This window comes from Bicyclus anynana, chromosome 22 (assembly GCF_947172395.1).
Source record: "Bicyclus anynana chromosome 22, ilBicAnyn1.1, whole genome shotgun sequence".
NCBI classification, from domain to species: domain Eukaryota; kingdom Metazoa; phylum Arthropoda; class Insecta; order Lepidoptera; family Nymphalidae; genus Bicyclus; species Bicyclus anynana.
In genome coordinates, this window is record NC_069104.1 from 5582481 (window position 1) to 5600250 (window position 17770).

General features: G+C 34.2%; 1 protein-coding gene across 1 annotated transcript in view; it reads left to right on the top strand.

Moving 5' to 3' along the window:
- The window catches only part of LOC112046626 (CDC42 small effector protein homolog), a 50197-nt gene extending 32766 nt beyond the window's left edge, over positions 1-17431 (top strand). The window contains exons 2-4 of the mRNA XM_024083327.2: positions 1218-1760; positions 11581-11675; positions 13575-17431. Coding sequence (XP_023939095.1) covers positions 1616-1760; positions 11581-11675; positions 13575-13583 — 249 coding nt within the window. The 5' untranslated portion in view covers positions 1218-1615 and the 3' untranslated portion in view covers positions 13584-17431. The remainder of the gene's footprint in view (positions 1-1217; positions 1761-11580; positions 11676-13574) is intronic.
- Positions 17432-17770: the final 339 nt, after the last annotated feature.

The window sequence follows — 17770 nt, forward strand, 5'->3', positions numbered from 1 at the left end:
AATTGGATTGTTTACGCCGACACAGTAGTTATGCGACTGACTTCAACAGAAATCTTAAATAGGTGCTCGATACTTGATGGCCATGACTCAATTTACCTATGAATTTTATTTACATGTCGCTTAGAGAAGGGCTGACTCATCTTTAGTGCAGTCTAATACGGAAATGCAGTCAGTATTCTTGCCACTGTTCTTTGTGGGCATTATTTTGTTTTTCCGACCTCCATGACGCAGTGGTATGCGATGCGATGGGGTTCGATCCCCGGCTGGGCTGATTGGGGTTTACTAAATTGGTCCAGGTCTGGTTGGTGGGAGGCTTCGGCCGTGGCTAGTTACCACCAGGCGATTTAGCGTTCCGGTATGTCGTGTAGAAAACGTAAGGGAAACGAAAGAAAAATAGCCCGCTTCCATACATTAAAAAAAGTTAGCTTAAGTTCTTATTGTCGTTGGTAGATGAGATTTCCCAGTTGACATTGTGATTTTTGTTAACAACGGGCTTTAAGGAATACGAAAAATGCGGTTGTTTTAATTTGATGTCAATTCTATTAGTTAGATAACATACGTCAAAGTAAGTGAATTGCTCTGCTGGTGTCCTTCAATAAAGTAGAGAAGACAGAATGGGTGCGACAATATTCCAGCGGCCAGGGATTCAACCTATGACCTGTCAGTGTTAAGTCCGCCTCACCATCATCATCGCAAAAAGTTAACTGCTCTTGGGGTATCGCTACGTCGAGTATGGTTGAGGCCAAAGCCAAACGAGCGTAATTTTGTGAGTTGTCAGTCGGATAATTTCCCTCGCAGAAATTCGCGTGTGCCAACGAACAATAAAAGGTTACAAGGCACGATAAAAGTATACCGTACAGTTTTCTTGTTTGTTGACCGTTGAAACTTCAAGTTCAAACTGCAATTAAAGAAAACAATACTTACTCAACGTACCCCAAGAGCAGCTAACTTATTGCGATGATGGATAATGAGTACCAAAACATTCCATCTAACTAAGAGTTAATAATCATAATCCTATAAAATACATACTTCGCTGGAAGTATGTATTTTATTTTGATATTTCAAATCTATCTACCCTTACTCATACTTATAAATAACAACAGACTTGACCCTCCCAATTATTTATCATTACAATACAAATTATGTACACAAGACAAAAACAAGGTCGTTAGCTATCGGTTCCAAGAACGTCCCTCAACAATATTTTTCTTTTCCAGATTTCACCGACGCGCCATGTGACCGCGTGTCAGTCCGCGCTTGATCAGCAGAGAGAACGCATCTCGTACGAACCGGATCGATATCACTATCGCACTGATAAAAAACATCATCCACATAGTCTGAACTACGAAGAAACAACAAGTGTGGACAAAAACCGATCCATTTTATAACAAGAATCGTACAAGTCAAGTTCTTTTTTTTGTGTCATTATTTGTTTCAAAATCTTGTGCGTTTGAACGTGTCTGTTACTTGTACAAGTGTAAATAAAGTTGACAAAAATAAAAGCTTTAAATTCGTGCAGCGTTTAGTCAAGTTTGCAACTCGTGCAAGTGTTAATTAAATAACTGTTGCTTGTGCTGTGTTTGTGTGGTAGTGTTGTGGTAGGAGACTATTCGAAATGGCAACTACTGGTGGTGAAATGTGGCTGCAATGGTTTGCGTGCTGCTACCAACCGGCTGCTCAAGCACAGAGGACCGCTCGGCGGAGAATAGACCGGTCTATGATCGGTGCTCCGACCAACTTCCAGCACACAGGCCACATAGGTGAGTTGTAATATACTTAGAAAGCGTTAACACCTGACTTAAACTCACTCATTGATTACAATTAACGTTTAAATTCAAATTCGAATATTTCAAGTTGAACGAAGCCAAGCGCTCTTGTTACGTCGAGTTTATCTTTTTTTTTGTACAGGTTCGGGTGGCAAAATTGTACTTAGCAGAGTTAGTAATTAATTTAGTAGTTGCTCTTTTATTTTTATTTTTATTAATCATCATTCACAATATTGATTAATAAATAAGTCATTATTTAGATATTTTGGTGCAGATGACTCCAAATCTCCATCCATTATAATATGTACAAAAAAGTAGGTTCTACAGTTATTGTTAATTACTGTAGTATCTAGTAAATAAATAAAGTTTATAAGATAGGTACCTTATAAACTATATAACTAAGCATAGCTACCGAACGAATTATGGGCTTGATGCTAAGTTTAATATTACGTAGCTTGTTTACTCGTACTCGTACAACTGAATTTACGCCAGGTGTAAACGTTTTTGCACAACAAAAAAAAAACATAATATAATAATTTTGCTTATAAATTATGTCTGTAGTTTTCGAATGGATTTATATGTAATTATTTTTTAAAATAATCTCCATTGTCATTTTCATTAAAAAAAACATACTTACAAACTTTCGCATTTATAAGTACCTACACATTTATTAATAATTAATTGAATAAATTAGTAGGCAAAGGATTGTAAAATAAAGAAAACTACGCTTTACAAAGCTTTTTGTGACGTAGTTCTACTTGAATTTTTTGCGCTTTGTTGTGGCTTTGATGTTTAACTTTATAATCTATTTATCTTTGAGGGACACTTGAAAGCGAGCGCTGTAATCGTGCGCAATAGATGACATGATAACATGTCATTCGATTTTGAGCAACCTTCAATTGAAGTGAACGACCGATCGGCGATCGATATCGTTACACGATGCGATGTCATGCTGGTATGGTTCTATGTTATGATACGGTTTTGCTTTGGCTGTAATAGTATAGTGTATCTTGTAAACAAGCGTTAAACAAGCGCGTTGGTGTGTGAAATTGAAGAAGCGTCAGCAATACAGAAATATAATATTACTAGCAGACAAAACGCAGTTTCACCCACTTATTTCCCGTGGAAATACACACATGTTACTTGGTGAAAATCAATCTTTCTAATGGTGAAAGACTTTGAAATGAGTTTGTTGTCATGCCCTCCTGAATTTCGGCCATAGCAGCCAATCGTTCGCAGAAGGTTTTATAGTGTGCAAATGTACCTACGCCACAGGTTCAGTCACTATTCCAACCAACAAAGCGAATTTCCCAACTCCAGGCTGATATATAAATTTATCTTGAAAAAAAGTCCAATATCGTATTTACGCTTACGTTTTACACTTCTCACTGACCGTTACTGTACAATTAGACGACTTGTTATTTACCGTTAATCGATCATAAATAAATCAAATAGGTATCATAGGTATATGTGATCACAGTTATCTAACACTTAATTTACTTGTTATTGACCAATTAATAAAATAGCAAATACCTATATTTTTACCCTAACAGCTAAATAGGCACTCACATTTCAAGACACGTTTTATTATATTTAGAATAGAATATAAATCATTTATTTGTCAGCACAACACTTAACTACTTAATAACTTAAAACTAATACATTTATGTCTTAGAGACTTAGAACTATTTAATGGTAATACTACAAAATGTATTGTGCCAACAAAATGGATCTGACTCAGCTAACATTATTGTGAGCACATCCACAAAGCTGTATTTCATCAAAATATACAAGAAGATAACTGCTGATTTATAGGCAATAGGTATGGAAAATGCTGGCGCGACCCCTCTGGAAAATAAGACAAGCTGATTTATACATTCTTGATACGAGTATCATTATTATACATACCTGCCTTTATTAGGACTTGCAAAGTAGCTCAGACATCTAGGTTGGTGGACCACAGAACTGGACACATGTTTTTATATTTCTCTGTAGAAATTTGTAGGACAACATTGAAAGTACCTAGTTATAAACTGCGAATAATATTATGTATATAGTTAAAGTTAATGCCAGCTATTAAGTTCAGCAGAGGTCTTTATCTAATACAAATATCTTAAATAGCTGTTAATTCAACAACAATTGATAGAAAAACAAACCATAAATTTAGATGTTATGTAGGTCACCTTTGCTAAGGATGAAAATGCTTAACAACACATGTAAAAAAACTAAAGTGCAGTGAAAATACTCGTATTTGAGAAACGGATTCTTTGTTAAGCTATTTGACATTGTTCTCAATTTGAGTAAACTATAAAGTTAATAAACTATATAGTAAATTATAAATACCTATATCTATATTAGTAATGTATTGTAGTCATAGTCTATAGTTTCTCGTCTCGTATTTCATTTATAAAGTTCCTCTGCTTAGTCACAATTTCCTCTCGTCATTAATAATGCAAGAAAAACTGGTGTGAGCTTTATCCGGAGATTGCCTTTTTGGGACAAATTCTAGACGCATATTGTTCGATAAAAATCTCAACTACCTAGTCATTGAACCATGAGTTATGTCATAGATTATGAAATAGAAACAGATATGCTATGACACGCTTCTAATGCTTAATCTACTTTCACTATAATCCTTTGTAGTTTTAGATTGCTTCACAATGATTAACTATTAAGTAGATCCTGGTACGTACATTTTTGGGAGCCTGATATTTTAGCTTTTGATTTGACACTTGCAAAATTGATTCAATCTACTTAGGTAGTTACAGATTATAGCAATATACGTGCGTTTAAAGAGATTTTTAAGTTAAATTATCTAACACCACATTTAAATGGTAGGTAATACAATTTTGGTCAAAAGAAATATGACTATATAAATTGACATCAATGAATAGAAACCTTAGAAGCTAACAATAACAAATACGTATTCGATCACGATTATTCTACTATTAACTAAGTCGATATACTATTGATTAAATAGAATAGTAAATAGTAGAATGATCGTGCTTTGTCTGTATAAAGATAATGAAGAAAAAAAACCAATAGCACAAGACAACCTTAAGACTGGCTTGTAAACATTAATTATTGTATACCGTGGCAATGAACTCAACTTCCTACCGACGATGCGAAGCCTACAATAAGGAAAAATTAAACTGCGAAATATTAATTTTAATGAACGGTTAATCAATCAATAAATCTTATCCTATATATATTATATCATAGCTTATGTGTATGTGTAGTGAACTGATAATGATTGTGTTGGATAGTTTCCAACAAAAATGCTTTACTGTTATTTTTAATTGGTTGTCTTGAAGATGCTATTGACGTTCTTAGTGGATATTTAAGTTGTGGTAAGTGTTTAGTTTTACGCCACAATAGTTTTGATAACATAGCCGTAAGCTGAAAGAAGTACAAAACATACAAAAGTAATATGTAAACGTTATGTCGCACATAACGATTTCAATCAGCTTCCTTAGAAGTTATCAATTGCGAAGTGTATTTCTTCTATCTTTAAATCATTTCTACATTATCGGAATATGATATAAGGGGGCGTGAAAGCTACATAAATAATATTCCGCACAATAAGTTTGAATTGACTTTCATAATATTTTATTATCACTGATTCCCCTCCGTTGGATTTTGTAGGCGAAACTGTTGAATCAATATTGCCTTTGTTATCGTTGTAGTCACGGTGGTAGATTTGGTCAATATATACATATAGATTAGAGAGTATAGGTTTCATAGTAACTTCAACTATTTTGTAACTTTGCAAACTTTGCAATTTTTAAACTATGGTATGAAAAAACAGAATAAATGTACAAAAACTTGGTTAAATATACTTTTGTGTCTCAGCCACCTATTGGCTGACATATTGGAAGCGTCTATGTATAGTGTAATAATTAATATATTTTACCTTACCTTATATTATTAAAATATTATACAGGAAGAAAATTTTTTTAGTGCGGATATTTTTATATTTTGTACATAAACAAAATTTAATGATCACGTATTTTTTCTTTTTTTTTTTTAACTCAAAAATAACAAAATTATCGTTAGCTAAAGTTATTTACTTTTGAATAGAATTTTAGGGTCACCCTATTGTGCGTTTATTTTATTTTCGTTTGATACCTAAAGAACGTCACCAGATCACTTTTAAGCTGAATATATCTTGTTTAGTAATAATATGTACATTATTTTGTTATTTTAGAGACATAAATTTAAAAAAAAATTACATAAAATGTATCGAACTGTTTGTAGATTTATATTCTATTAATGATACAGAACCACGAAAAAAAATATCCGCACTAAAGACCGAATCACCCTGTATAGCTTGTAAAAAATGTAAGGTTGTTGGTTTACCAAATAAATAAAAAAAAAAAATATATACGTCTCAATAATCACGTACTCATGACGTAACAGAAGAATATCCCTTATGTCATACACAAAACACACATTTGGTTGCCATCAAATATTCCAATGGTTATGCTGTACTGTACTTATATAAAAACTGAGTGCTTAGTATGCTGGATACACACGTGCGTTCCAAATTCGGTCGCGGAGTTGTTGAACGTCTGCTTCCGTAAATGGCAAAGAATTGTCGCAGTCGATGGGCTGTAAGTAGAATTCATACAAACTGCGTGTAATGTCGACAATTCCCCTTGTGAATAATTAAGGACGTTGTCATGCAATGTACAATATGGAAAACGTATAATTTCCGCACGTATAATGAAGTGACTTTCAGTTCAATAATAAAACAAGAGATATTTTTGACGTTTTAGCCGATTCTCTTTTGTGGAATAATAGTAAATTTCGATATTTAAAAGAAGGTAACAATCTCATAACTTACAAAGTCTTATTAATGAAAATTGCAATATTTTACTATTGGTCCTACTGTTACTTATCATTCCGGTAATTACCGAATTTATAAAAAACAAATCGAAAACTTGGGTAGGTATATCTCCCTCAGACTCATTTTAATTTTCACATAAACTAAATGAAAATAAATTAACACAAAGAATATAAATAATAATAAAATTTAAATTTTAAATAAATAAAATATTTATACATTCGTTTACATACTATTCTATTTATATGTACATACTTAGAATGCCTAGAACCGTTATTACACTAATCCGATAATAGTGTTTATGCAGCTCACTAAAAGAGCTTTGCCGATAAGTAAACACTCATTAAAGTATTAGTTTAGTTAAACATACTGAAGCCATATTATCTTTGTTCAAACTCAATTTAAGTCTCCGGCATGCTGAATAAACTAATTATATTTACTAATACTGAGTATAAAATATATAAAAAGATAGATTGTACAATGTCTATTTTGAGTTTTTACGACATCTTACCCCACCGTACGTGAATTTATTGTTGAATTGAATAGATACGAACGTTGTTGTCGTTTGAATTTAAAATTAGAATATTCCGAGTACATTCAATGCTGCCAACTGACATCGAATCGAAAATAGACTAAGTTCGCCGGCCGAGGCAAGTAAGCGGGCAAGTGAGTCATCTTCGTTCAAACGCGCACGATCGCAGATATTTTTTTAAATCCACGTATGCATATTATTATTGTTGATTATGGTATTTTTTGCGGTTACGTAACTTATTGTAGTAAATATAGTAAAGTTCACTTTGGATAAAATTCTTTTTGTGGTAATTTTGATTGTAGGATTATCTCATTTAAATTATTATTTTTGTAACTCATCTAGATTATTAGGCTCTACCTTCATAGCCTGATGTCAAGTTGGTATGGAATATGGATGATAGACGCAGATTCAGTGCATTGTAGAATGTGTTTTAACTTCCAAGTTCTGTACAACTTAGATTAAATCCTTTAATTTTTTTTTTTAAAGAATATTTGTCATATCTTTTATAATATGGCTAATAATTAAAACCCCTTCCTAGATTAATTAGTAATTGAATATATAGAGTCAAAGTCACAGTACGTACTTCAGATTTACAACACACACCACAGCATCAAGTTACAGTCTAGTCTTTCACCCTAGGCTCTACCCTAGGGTAAGAGTCTAGACTCTTACCCTAGGCTCTACACTAGGCTCTACCCTAGGGGTAAGAGTCTTGACTCTCACCCTAGGATCTACCGTAGGGTAAGAATCTAGATTTTCACCCTAGGGTTTGTAAGAGTCTAGAGTTCTAGACTCTCACCCTAGGGTCTACATCTACTGTAGGGTGAGAGTCTAGATTCTCACCCCAGACTATTTCTGAATGTTCAAGTTTCCTCAAGATTTGTTCCTTCATGAAGCAATTGATATTTATTGCCTTAGTTTAAACAAACTTATCATAATTGAAATTCTATGCATGATAGTATCTAACACCTACCCATTTCTACAACGAATTATCCCCCATTGGGCTTTAGTCGCTTTTAGTCTTTTGATACAGTACGCCAAAGCAACCGATCTTTCGACATAATAGCTTAGAGCATTAGTACAGATCACTGACCCAGATCGTCTACGCTTCTCATCGCCAAATAATATACTATGTACTTGGTATACCTACATATAGCAACAACGTATTTGTAGCCTGCTATTTCCTCACGCACATCCGGCCGCGCGGCAGACCGCACGCTCGTTGGAGAGACAATATCGAAGAGGTCGCAGGTCGTACATGGACGAGGCTTGCTGCAGACAGAGAGCGTTGGGTCGCGATGGAGGAGGCCTTTACCCGAAAATGGGTACCCAAATAAAACAACTAGAAAAATATCAACCTACAATAAATATTTATTATTTTAGAATTAAGTTTTGTTAATTTAAGTTAGTTTTAAGTTCTTTATCCTTTTTAATTGTTTGTATTATATTATTTGTATGTGTTATTTGGGAATAAACGGCTTATTATTATTATTATTATTATTATTATTTCCTCACGCAGGGTTTCATATGACATTGCGTGTCGAGTTGGCACTCGCTGACGGTACGTAGGTAATTAGGCTGATAGCATACAGTTTGTGTTCGTTACAATTAGTGCTATGCAATAAATATTGTAAAGCCGCATTTAGTTTGTGTAAATACCTACGCCCTACTATGTTATACTTGATTGTTTACATTTACATAATGTTTTAAACAGTGGTGGATTTATAGAGCCGCCAGTAGGATGTTTTTCAGTAGGGAGTAGGGACTGACCTCTGAAATTTGATACCCTAGTTTGCAATCAGTCAATAATATTGCAACGTTCAATATAATTTAGTACAGTACGTACAGAAGGACTAAAATATTTCAAGACTTTTTCTTTATTTCTGTAAGATAAAACTTTTTATGCAAAGCAAATCTGCCTTACTTAACCTGCTGGTAAATCCGCTACTGGATTTAGATCAACAAAGAGTTAGTAGGTTCTGGTTTGGACTACTTACGTAATACTGAGCATTTCTCTCTTCTAAGATTTAGTGATAAAGGTTGGAGTTGAGAAGATTTAGTGACAAAGGTAGGAGTTGAGAAGATGGTGGATGAAGAAGACATCCGTGCTTCAGAGTTAAAGAATTTAACAGTATCACCATAATTAACTTATATCCCCTCACCAATATGGAGGCCTGGGCCTGTTGCCATGATTCTCTTTCTACAAACGCTAACGCTTCGAAAATTAAAATGTATGGGAATGACATTTGCTATCGACAGGTCACGTGATCAAGTTGTCGATCGGATCTGTCATTCCCATACATTTTGTTAGTTTTAGAAGCGTTAGCGTTTGAAGAAAGTGAATCGACTTGCCACATGGCTAAGGCCCCAGGGCTGTTAAATAGATCGATAATGATGGAAATGAATATTCTTGAAAAAAAATGAAAAACGTGCGCATCTCGGGACGCTCGACAGAAGTATAACTTAAACCTGCCGTATGCGCGAGAGAAAGGGAAGCCAGACAGACTGGCGCCGTAACGCGTTACGTTACAAACCGGTTCGACCTCCCATAAGAAGTTATCACTTCAAAAACAAAATAAGGCTTGCAATATAATAAGCACTACTTCATCATTATCAACCCATATTCGGCTCACTGCTGAGCTCGAGTCTCCTCTCAGAATGAGAGGGGTTAGGTCGATGTTTTCCTTCACCGTTCAGACACGTGATATTTAAATTCTTAAGATGCACACAACTGAAAAGTTGGAGGTGCATGCCCCGGACCGGATTCGAACCCACACACTCCGGAATCGGAGGCAGAGGTCATATCCACTGGGCTATCACGGCTCACTACGTACTACACTACAAGCACTACTTACTAACCATTTAATTAGAAATTCCTACTGACGAATAGAATACCTTTCGCGAGACCTTTCAAGGCCGTTGTCTATACATTTGCTACAAGATTCAATCGGCGCCAATCACGACTGTGGTCACGACTCTTGACAGCTGCTTTTATTCCGTTTCCATTATATCGTCATTAGCTTAAAAGGCATGGTATTTAATTATGTAAGTAGGTACAACCTATTCAGCCTCACCTATTTAGTATAACTATATCTAACTAGCGAACGCCCGCGACTTCGTCCGCGTGGAATTTAATTTTTCACAAATCCCTCGGGAATCATGGACTTTTTCGCCTCGGCTACTAAACCGAATGGTTCAGTAGCCGAGGCGTGAAAGAGTAACAAACATTCATACTAAAACTCGGAGAGTTGGAAAGTTGATAGTGTCAAACCCTTTTCCTCGGAGAGCACGTTAAGCCAAATTCCCTCTCTGTTATACAGGATGCTCGAGAGCATTTCCCATAATTCTTTAAGAAAAATTAATTAAAAATGTCTAAGGAACATGTGTTCTAAAATGAAATATTTTCGGAGTAAAAAATATTTCTTATGTAAATAGATCTTCGAATTCAGATCGAGGAGATCCGCAGAAGAACCAAAGTCACCGACATAGCTCAACGAGTTGCGAAGCTGAAGTGGCAATGGCACATAGTTCGAAGAGCCGATGGACGTTGGAGTCCCAAAGTGCTGGAATGGCGAGCCCGCACTAGTAAGCGCAGTGTTGGCCGACCCCCCACCAGGTGGACTGACGACATCAACCGAGTCACAGGGCTTCGCTGGATGCAGGTGGCTCAGTATCGTGATATTTAGAAGTCCCTACAAACGGCTTATGTCCTGCAGTGGACGTCCATCGGCTGATATGATGAAATAGATCTTAAATTGTGTCCCTTATAATGCATCCTTAAATTATGAGCTAGCCAAACTTATTCATTGATAAATATCATGAACTAGCTTACTAGTGAAGTGTCGAGTGCCAGTTGCAATATCTCGTCGATATCGACACTCTTACCACTACGATTACGTATTTTAAAATGCAAGGATAGAAATGGTGCGTGTTACATGGATAGTCGGAACTACTTGAATCACTTTGTATGAAAACATAAAAAGGAAAACATGAAAAATGTGTTTTTTTTTTAATAAAAAATAATTTGTTCAATTTGGCACCTATAAGTGGACTTGTTAACACCTTGAAGTTAGGGGAAATACTCCGCAACAGCCTGTATAAGGAGGGAGGCCAGGCCCTGGGCGGTTAAAATACTACACAGCTATTCTCTAACGATGCTTTGTATAACTCGCAAGTGCGAATCTCGAATTCACCGCTATCTTTCTCATTCGTGTTAAACCTTTGACTATTATTAATGGTCGCATTGTTAAACAGAGAGAGATAATGGTCGAAGTCTTGAACAGAGATATAATGATCGAAGAGTTAAACAGAGAGATAGAGGTGAATTCGAAACTCGCACTTGCGAGTAATACAAAAATCGTTACAGAATAGCCTAGCAGCTTTAGGTGATGATGAATGATGTTTGTAGTGGCTTAACTTGCTGTATCACGTTCCAGGGTCGACGGACGTGGACATGCCGTCTTCGCTGCTGCACTCCATACAAAACCAGATGCAGAGCAAGGGCGGCTACGAGATGGCTTACGGTGTTAAGGTAATTAGCTCCTCTAACATAGCAACATTTAGAATAGTGTCCATATATTTACAATCACAAAAAGAGATATCACTCAAATATAAATGCGAAAGTTATTTGAAATTCGGAATGGAGATTGATAAAACGTAGGGCACACATAAAAATTTTAATAAAAAAAATTCAATAGACTTCCAACTCAAAAAATAACCTAAACTAAAAAGCAAGAAATAACTTCTTACCTATATGCTACTTTCTGATCAGTTTGAAGGTGGTGCCAAGCCAGTGATGTTTTAGTCAAGCCGTTTAAATTTCAACGTTTCTGTGGTTTCTTCACTGTTTCTGCGGCTCCATCATCAGACCAACTCCAGACCTTCATAAAATTTTAGTGGCTTAAAATACCTTATGGAAACACTAACAAATGCACTAGCCGTCTCTACGATTTTCGAAAGTTCCCCTCGATTTCTTCAGGATGCCATTATCAGATCCTGACATGAAAAAAATGGGATCACCCTGGAATCAAACCCTTGAAAACAAAAATGAATTTTCAAAATCGGTCCATAAATGACGGAATTATCGCTGGACATACATAAAAAAAAAAAAAAAAACATACATACAGCCGAACGTAGAACCTCCTCCTTTTTGGAAGTCGGTTAAAAAGCCATACTCGAGGAGTACTGTTTAATAACAAACCAATTGGAAATGAGGGTAGAAAATGTATGTCATTTCATTACTTTTTTATTGAATTATGTAATGTTGTTTTATAAAATATTATTCAAAATATATTAACTATATCTAATCGTTTTAAGCTTAATAATCAAATTTATTTTCATTAATTTATGAACAAGTTAATTATAATTATTATTAGGTGTTAAATGATTGTGTGATTTATGCCCTCATTTTTAATTTGTTTGTTGGTAAACAGTATTCCTCTAGTATGGCTTTAGTATAGGTACTTTTATTTCGGAAAATTTTAATATTAATTGCATCCCGTAATTGCAGGCGAAACTATAGATAACTAATAGATAACGGGGTTTGAAGGTATCATAAGAATTAGTTTCATGCAATGTTATACTACAAATCGGTTACGCCCCTACAAAATCACCGCAAAAAATGGTCCGAATAATAGGCAACAATGCATGCACAATTTTGTCTTTAATTCCATTAAATATTAATGTCTAAATAGTTTTTACACTTCCTGAACACACAACTCGACATTATAGACGATATTTAGGTAGATATAGGTAATAAACAACGTTCGTCGTTGACCACAACCAACATTTAGCTGACTATAAATTTCCTCTTTCGTGCACCTTATTTTTCATGCGCTAGTTACACATCAAACAGTATTTAATATCGTTGGTTACATGTAGATATTTGTAACCCTAAAAATTTAAATTATTAAAAAAAATATTGTGTATTCTCCTACTTTTCTAATTCATAGGTATATTTGTATTTTTTAACCTTTTCTACTTTTTATTTTGGTACATTTTAAAAGACTTAAGGCCAAGTTACACAAGGAGAGTTTGTTGAACGTGAGCGGCAAGAATTCGTATGCAAAATAATTCCCACTCGCTTATTTACATTATGACAAAAACTCGTATGAGTAACGCCACAAAACATAGAAAAAACTGTGTATATTTATTAATTTCGAGTGAGTCAAACGATGCTTTGTACTCTCTTTATTGTTGTTGTCCGAACAACGAATTTCAGAGTATTTTGCAACATACTCAATCGATTATCATGAAAATTTTCATACATTGTTTGTATAGTGAACATTCATTATTTATTTATTTCAGTCACAATATTCAGTACAATATACCACAAAACAATATTTATACCATAGATTTACGATTCGGTACAAGTGCCTTATAATTCTATGATTTATGCAACTTTTAATATAGTTTTCTCTTTCCGTTTCAGGTTTACTGAAGATGCGAAGTTATCAGAGACATTAGTGACAGAAAACAAGAGTGATTTTTTTTAATATGATCTTGACTTGTATTTATTAAAGAGAACTAATGTAAGTTTAGTTTTAGTGCTAGTTTGTTGTGTATAGAGAGTCACATCGGAGTCAATTGAGAAAATGTATCTGAGTTACCTAAAGCGATGTACGCACATAAATTCTTGTGTATTAAATTAATTAAGAAGGAAACATACTTGTAACACGCGATGTTTAATGGTTTATAGCCATTGTAGTATTTGTATGACTCTCGACTTCAATGTCGTTTAATTGTTATGATTCTGGTCCTGATGTTACGTCCTTTATTCGATGTTATATAGACTCTTGGAAAAGTCCTGATTCTTTTTTAAGTTATCTAAATTTGTTAAACGATTTCCTGCGGTGCTTTGTAAGTTATGACAGTATGTGGTTAAGCGAGTTCAACAGTAATAGTAGTTTTATCATCTGCAGTCTCTCTGTAATCTGTCGTTAACTTAATCCACAGATTTATAAAGGATCATAAAACTCATAACCAATCATCTAAATTCTTATTGCTAAGCAATTTTATCGACAGACTACAGATTGATAGAAAATGATATTTTAAATAAACAAAGGTGTTCTAAGATATCTAGATAGCTATTAACTCGTGAAAATACTCTCTACTTGAAAGTCTAGTATAGTAGGTACCCGTCAATAAAAATTACACATCGAGAGGTTTTCCAGAAATGGATCCAACCACGGTCACATGGCGTCGGGATTGTGGCACTTCACAACCTTCTTCGGTTATAAACCTCCCTAAACCGAGGTCCGAGTCTCACAGAATCTGAGACATGTTTTATTCTTCTACGTTTTTCTAGTCCTTGGACTTGACTGTAGCAGAACTTCTGCGCTCGCATTAAAAACCACAATATTCAATAAATACAGAGTCTGAAAAAATACCACACCAAGAATGCTAGACTTATCTTCATTTACTCCTTCTTTAATGACCTATTTACTTTGCGATCGAGCGCTAATTCTGCGATAGTTGTTTGCTCTGACGCCGCTACAATCTGAGGTTCACAAAAAAAAATAACCGACTAAAAAACTTTGTCTTTATCTTTTATGACGTTTAAACTTTTATAATATCCATGAACGGGGCAGAGATGATGCTTTCCAAACTATGAAACAATCTTCTTTTAGAAACTCAATGTGTAATTTACGCTGGTGTAATACATGCTTTGTCATTGTCAGGGTACAAACTGAAGTTTTCTAGTATAACGGGATATTAATTGAATAGCTCGTTTAAAATTACTTATGTTATTACAACTCGAAATACCAAATGATTCTTCTCATGTTATACTACGTAGAATAATATTATACTTTACCTTTAGACTGTAGATTTGTAAACTGTGTGTGTTTATATTTGTTAATTGGAATATTCTCATGTTTAGTGTAAAATTATTGTATCGTTATTATATGAAGCCGGATTTACATTGCGAAATTAGTGGATTTAAAAAAATTATCACATTTCCAAATCGAGTTTAACTTCTAAATTTCATAGATATGTTAGATGTTATGAATTTTATACATTTTGATTCCCATTGTGCAAATCATAGAACATGTAACGAAAGTAACATTTATTGAAACTTTGTCATAACAGCTCTACTAAATTTAAACTTTTAGTTACAGTTTCTAATATGTAAGTAAAATTTACTTGCACGTAAAACTACTTTAGTGTCTCAATGTAAATTCGGCTTAACATCCTTATTCTCACACATTATATTAGCACATAGCAACTGTATGTATGCCCAGTCAGTGATACCTCCTTATTAGTACATGAATAACCTGTCTAATGTATGCATACCACAAACTAAAGAAATGTTCTTTTAAAAATCAAAATTCATTTAAATCGTGTAAGCTTAGTTTACAAAAACTTTTGAAACGTCAGGTCTGTCTGTTTGTAATAACGGTACAGACATTTAGATTACATTTTATAATAATGTACTTACATAATTACCAGATATTTGACTTCTTAGCTTCAAAATATTGGGTAAAATAGGTACCTACTCAGTTTTCGCAAAGGTATCGTATTATTTAGTCAACGTTATGTGAATATTTGTGCGAATGGTACCTACAGTTTTAATATGACAGTGCTCAACTGTACAGTAATGTGTGTGAATACGGGTTTTTAATATTGTTAAATATTATATTAGATAAAGTCTTCATGCCCGAACCTTTTTGAGCATACGAATGACTGAAATGCCAGCAAATTATACATGATATTGACATGATATGAGTAGTAAGTCGTTATAACTATCGACCATTCATCGTACGTTAATTTTAAAATGCATTAAAGCTAAGTTACACGAAAACAGTTTCTCGAGTTCATAAAATATTATCCTATACTCGGCATACAATTCTCGCCAGCGGTTATTTGAAATAAGCCAACTTGTATTAATAAAGCAATGCTGAGGTGAGGTGTCGAATGTAAGATTGACAGAATTAAGTTTTTGTTAGTAGAACCCTTGATTCGACGCATTATGGGATGTGTTATTTGCACGACTACAATGATTTCCACAGGTTCTGGCAATTATATAAATAAGTCATAAACGGTTTTTTACAGTTTACAACGATCAAGTTTTAACGGCTTCAGAGAAAGCCAAAACATGAAAAAGCTTTTTAATTTCAAATAAGCATTCGAGAGAACTGCCATGAAAGTCGACCGGCATAACTCAACCAATTATTATTATTATTATTATACATGCAGTGATCGAGGAGAGTTCAAGAAACCACTAGATGTCGCTCGCATTCGATAACTCTCCTCGTATAAGTTAGCCTTTAGTCATTAGTTTCAATATGCTCAAGCAATTATTTCGACTAAACAATTGAACATTGAACAATACACGGGCTATGCAGTTTTAAAATTTTTATTTTCTGTAAGTGTATTAATGTAAATTAGAATAATTGATTTAGCGACATTTTCAATCTGTGTGGGATTTGTATTCTGTCAGCAAGTTTAATAATTAATAATTATAATTTTTTTATAATTTATAGATGTTTGAGAAGAAGATTTGAGTTTTTACGAATGTGTTATACCTACGATAGGTCCGTTCAATACATACTCATACTGTGTCAATGGAAAAATTCAACGAAATATTATGTAAAAGGGAAGGAACGTAGGCGAGGTTGATGTACAAAATGGGGGTACGTTCATTTCAGTTTTTTATTTTAGCTATGGAGGGTAAAGGCATGGCGAAAAAGTGTACCCATAAACAAAGGGCCTAGTTGCAGTATGATACTGTTACGATCGGGTTAACGTAACGCGAATTTCTAAGGAATTGAAACAGCGCCATCTAGTGGCACAACTGTCTTAATTATTGGTTTGTGGGTTTTGTATTATTAAAACAACTCGATGGATATAACTAATCACTATATATTTATCCAAAATATTATTATTTAGCAAGGTAGGCAATACGTCCGTCCACTAGCACGGTGTGACAAGAAGTGAGGAACATTACGAAAACATTTAAATACATTCTGTTTGGAATGAACGATGATGGCGCTGGCGTATTATTTTATACAATCAAATATCTTCTTAATTATATTTAAAATCAGGATTAGTTTTTGTATTTATTTGTAAAATAAACCAACACGCCCCCTCAAAAATTAATCGACTTTATACAAATCAACTTTAGACAGAACATATGTACCTCCTTGCTTTATAACTGGGAGTTACATTATAATGGCCCAACATTTGTTGCACAGGACTAGGAAAACCCAGTAAAACCTAATCAGACCATTTCATTTACTTAATTATTGTAAACTAATTATAATATAATATAAATCAACAGTATCTTAAGATAATTTTATTCTACACCCATTTTGCTTCTCATTGCCTGAAAAGTGATGGCAGGTAATGGCTTGGTCAAGGCGTCCGCCAGCTGCTGACCTGTGGGAATGTAATTTAATTTAATTACATTTTTCTCGATTTGTTCCCTTGAAAAATGATATTTAATATCAATATGTTTTGTACGCTTATGATTAGTTGGATTATTTGCGATACTTATACAGCCATTATTATCTTCATAAATAATAATTGGGTTTACAATTTTAATATTTATACTAGCTGCTAACGATTTAAGCCATAAAGCCTCCCTAACAGCTTCAAATAATGCCATATATTCGGCTTCTATAGATG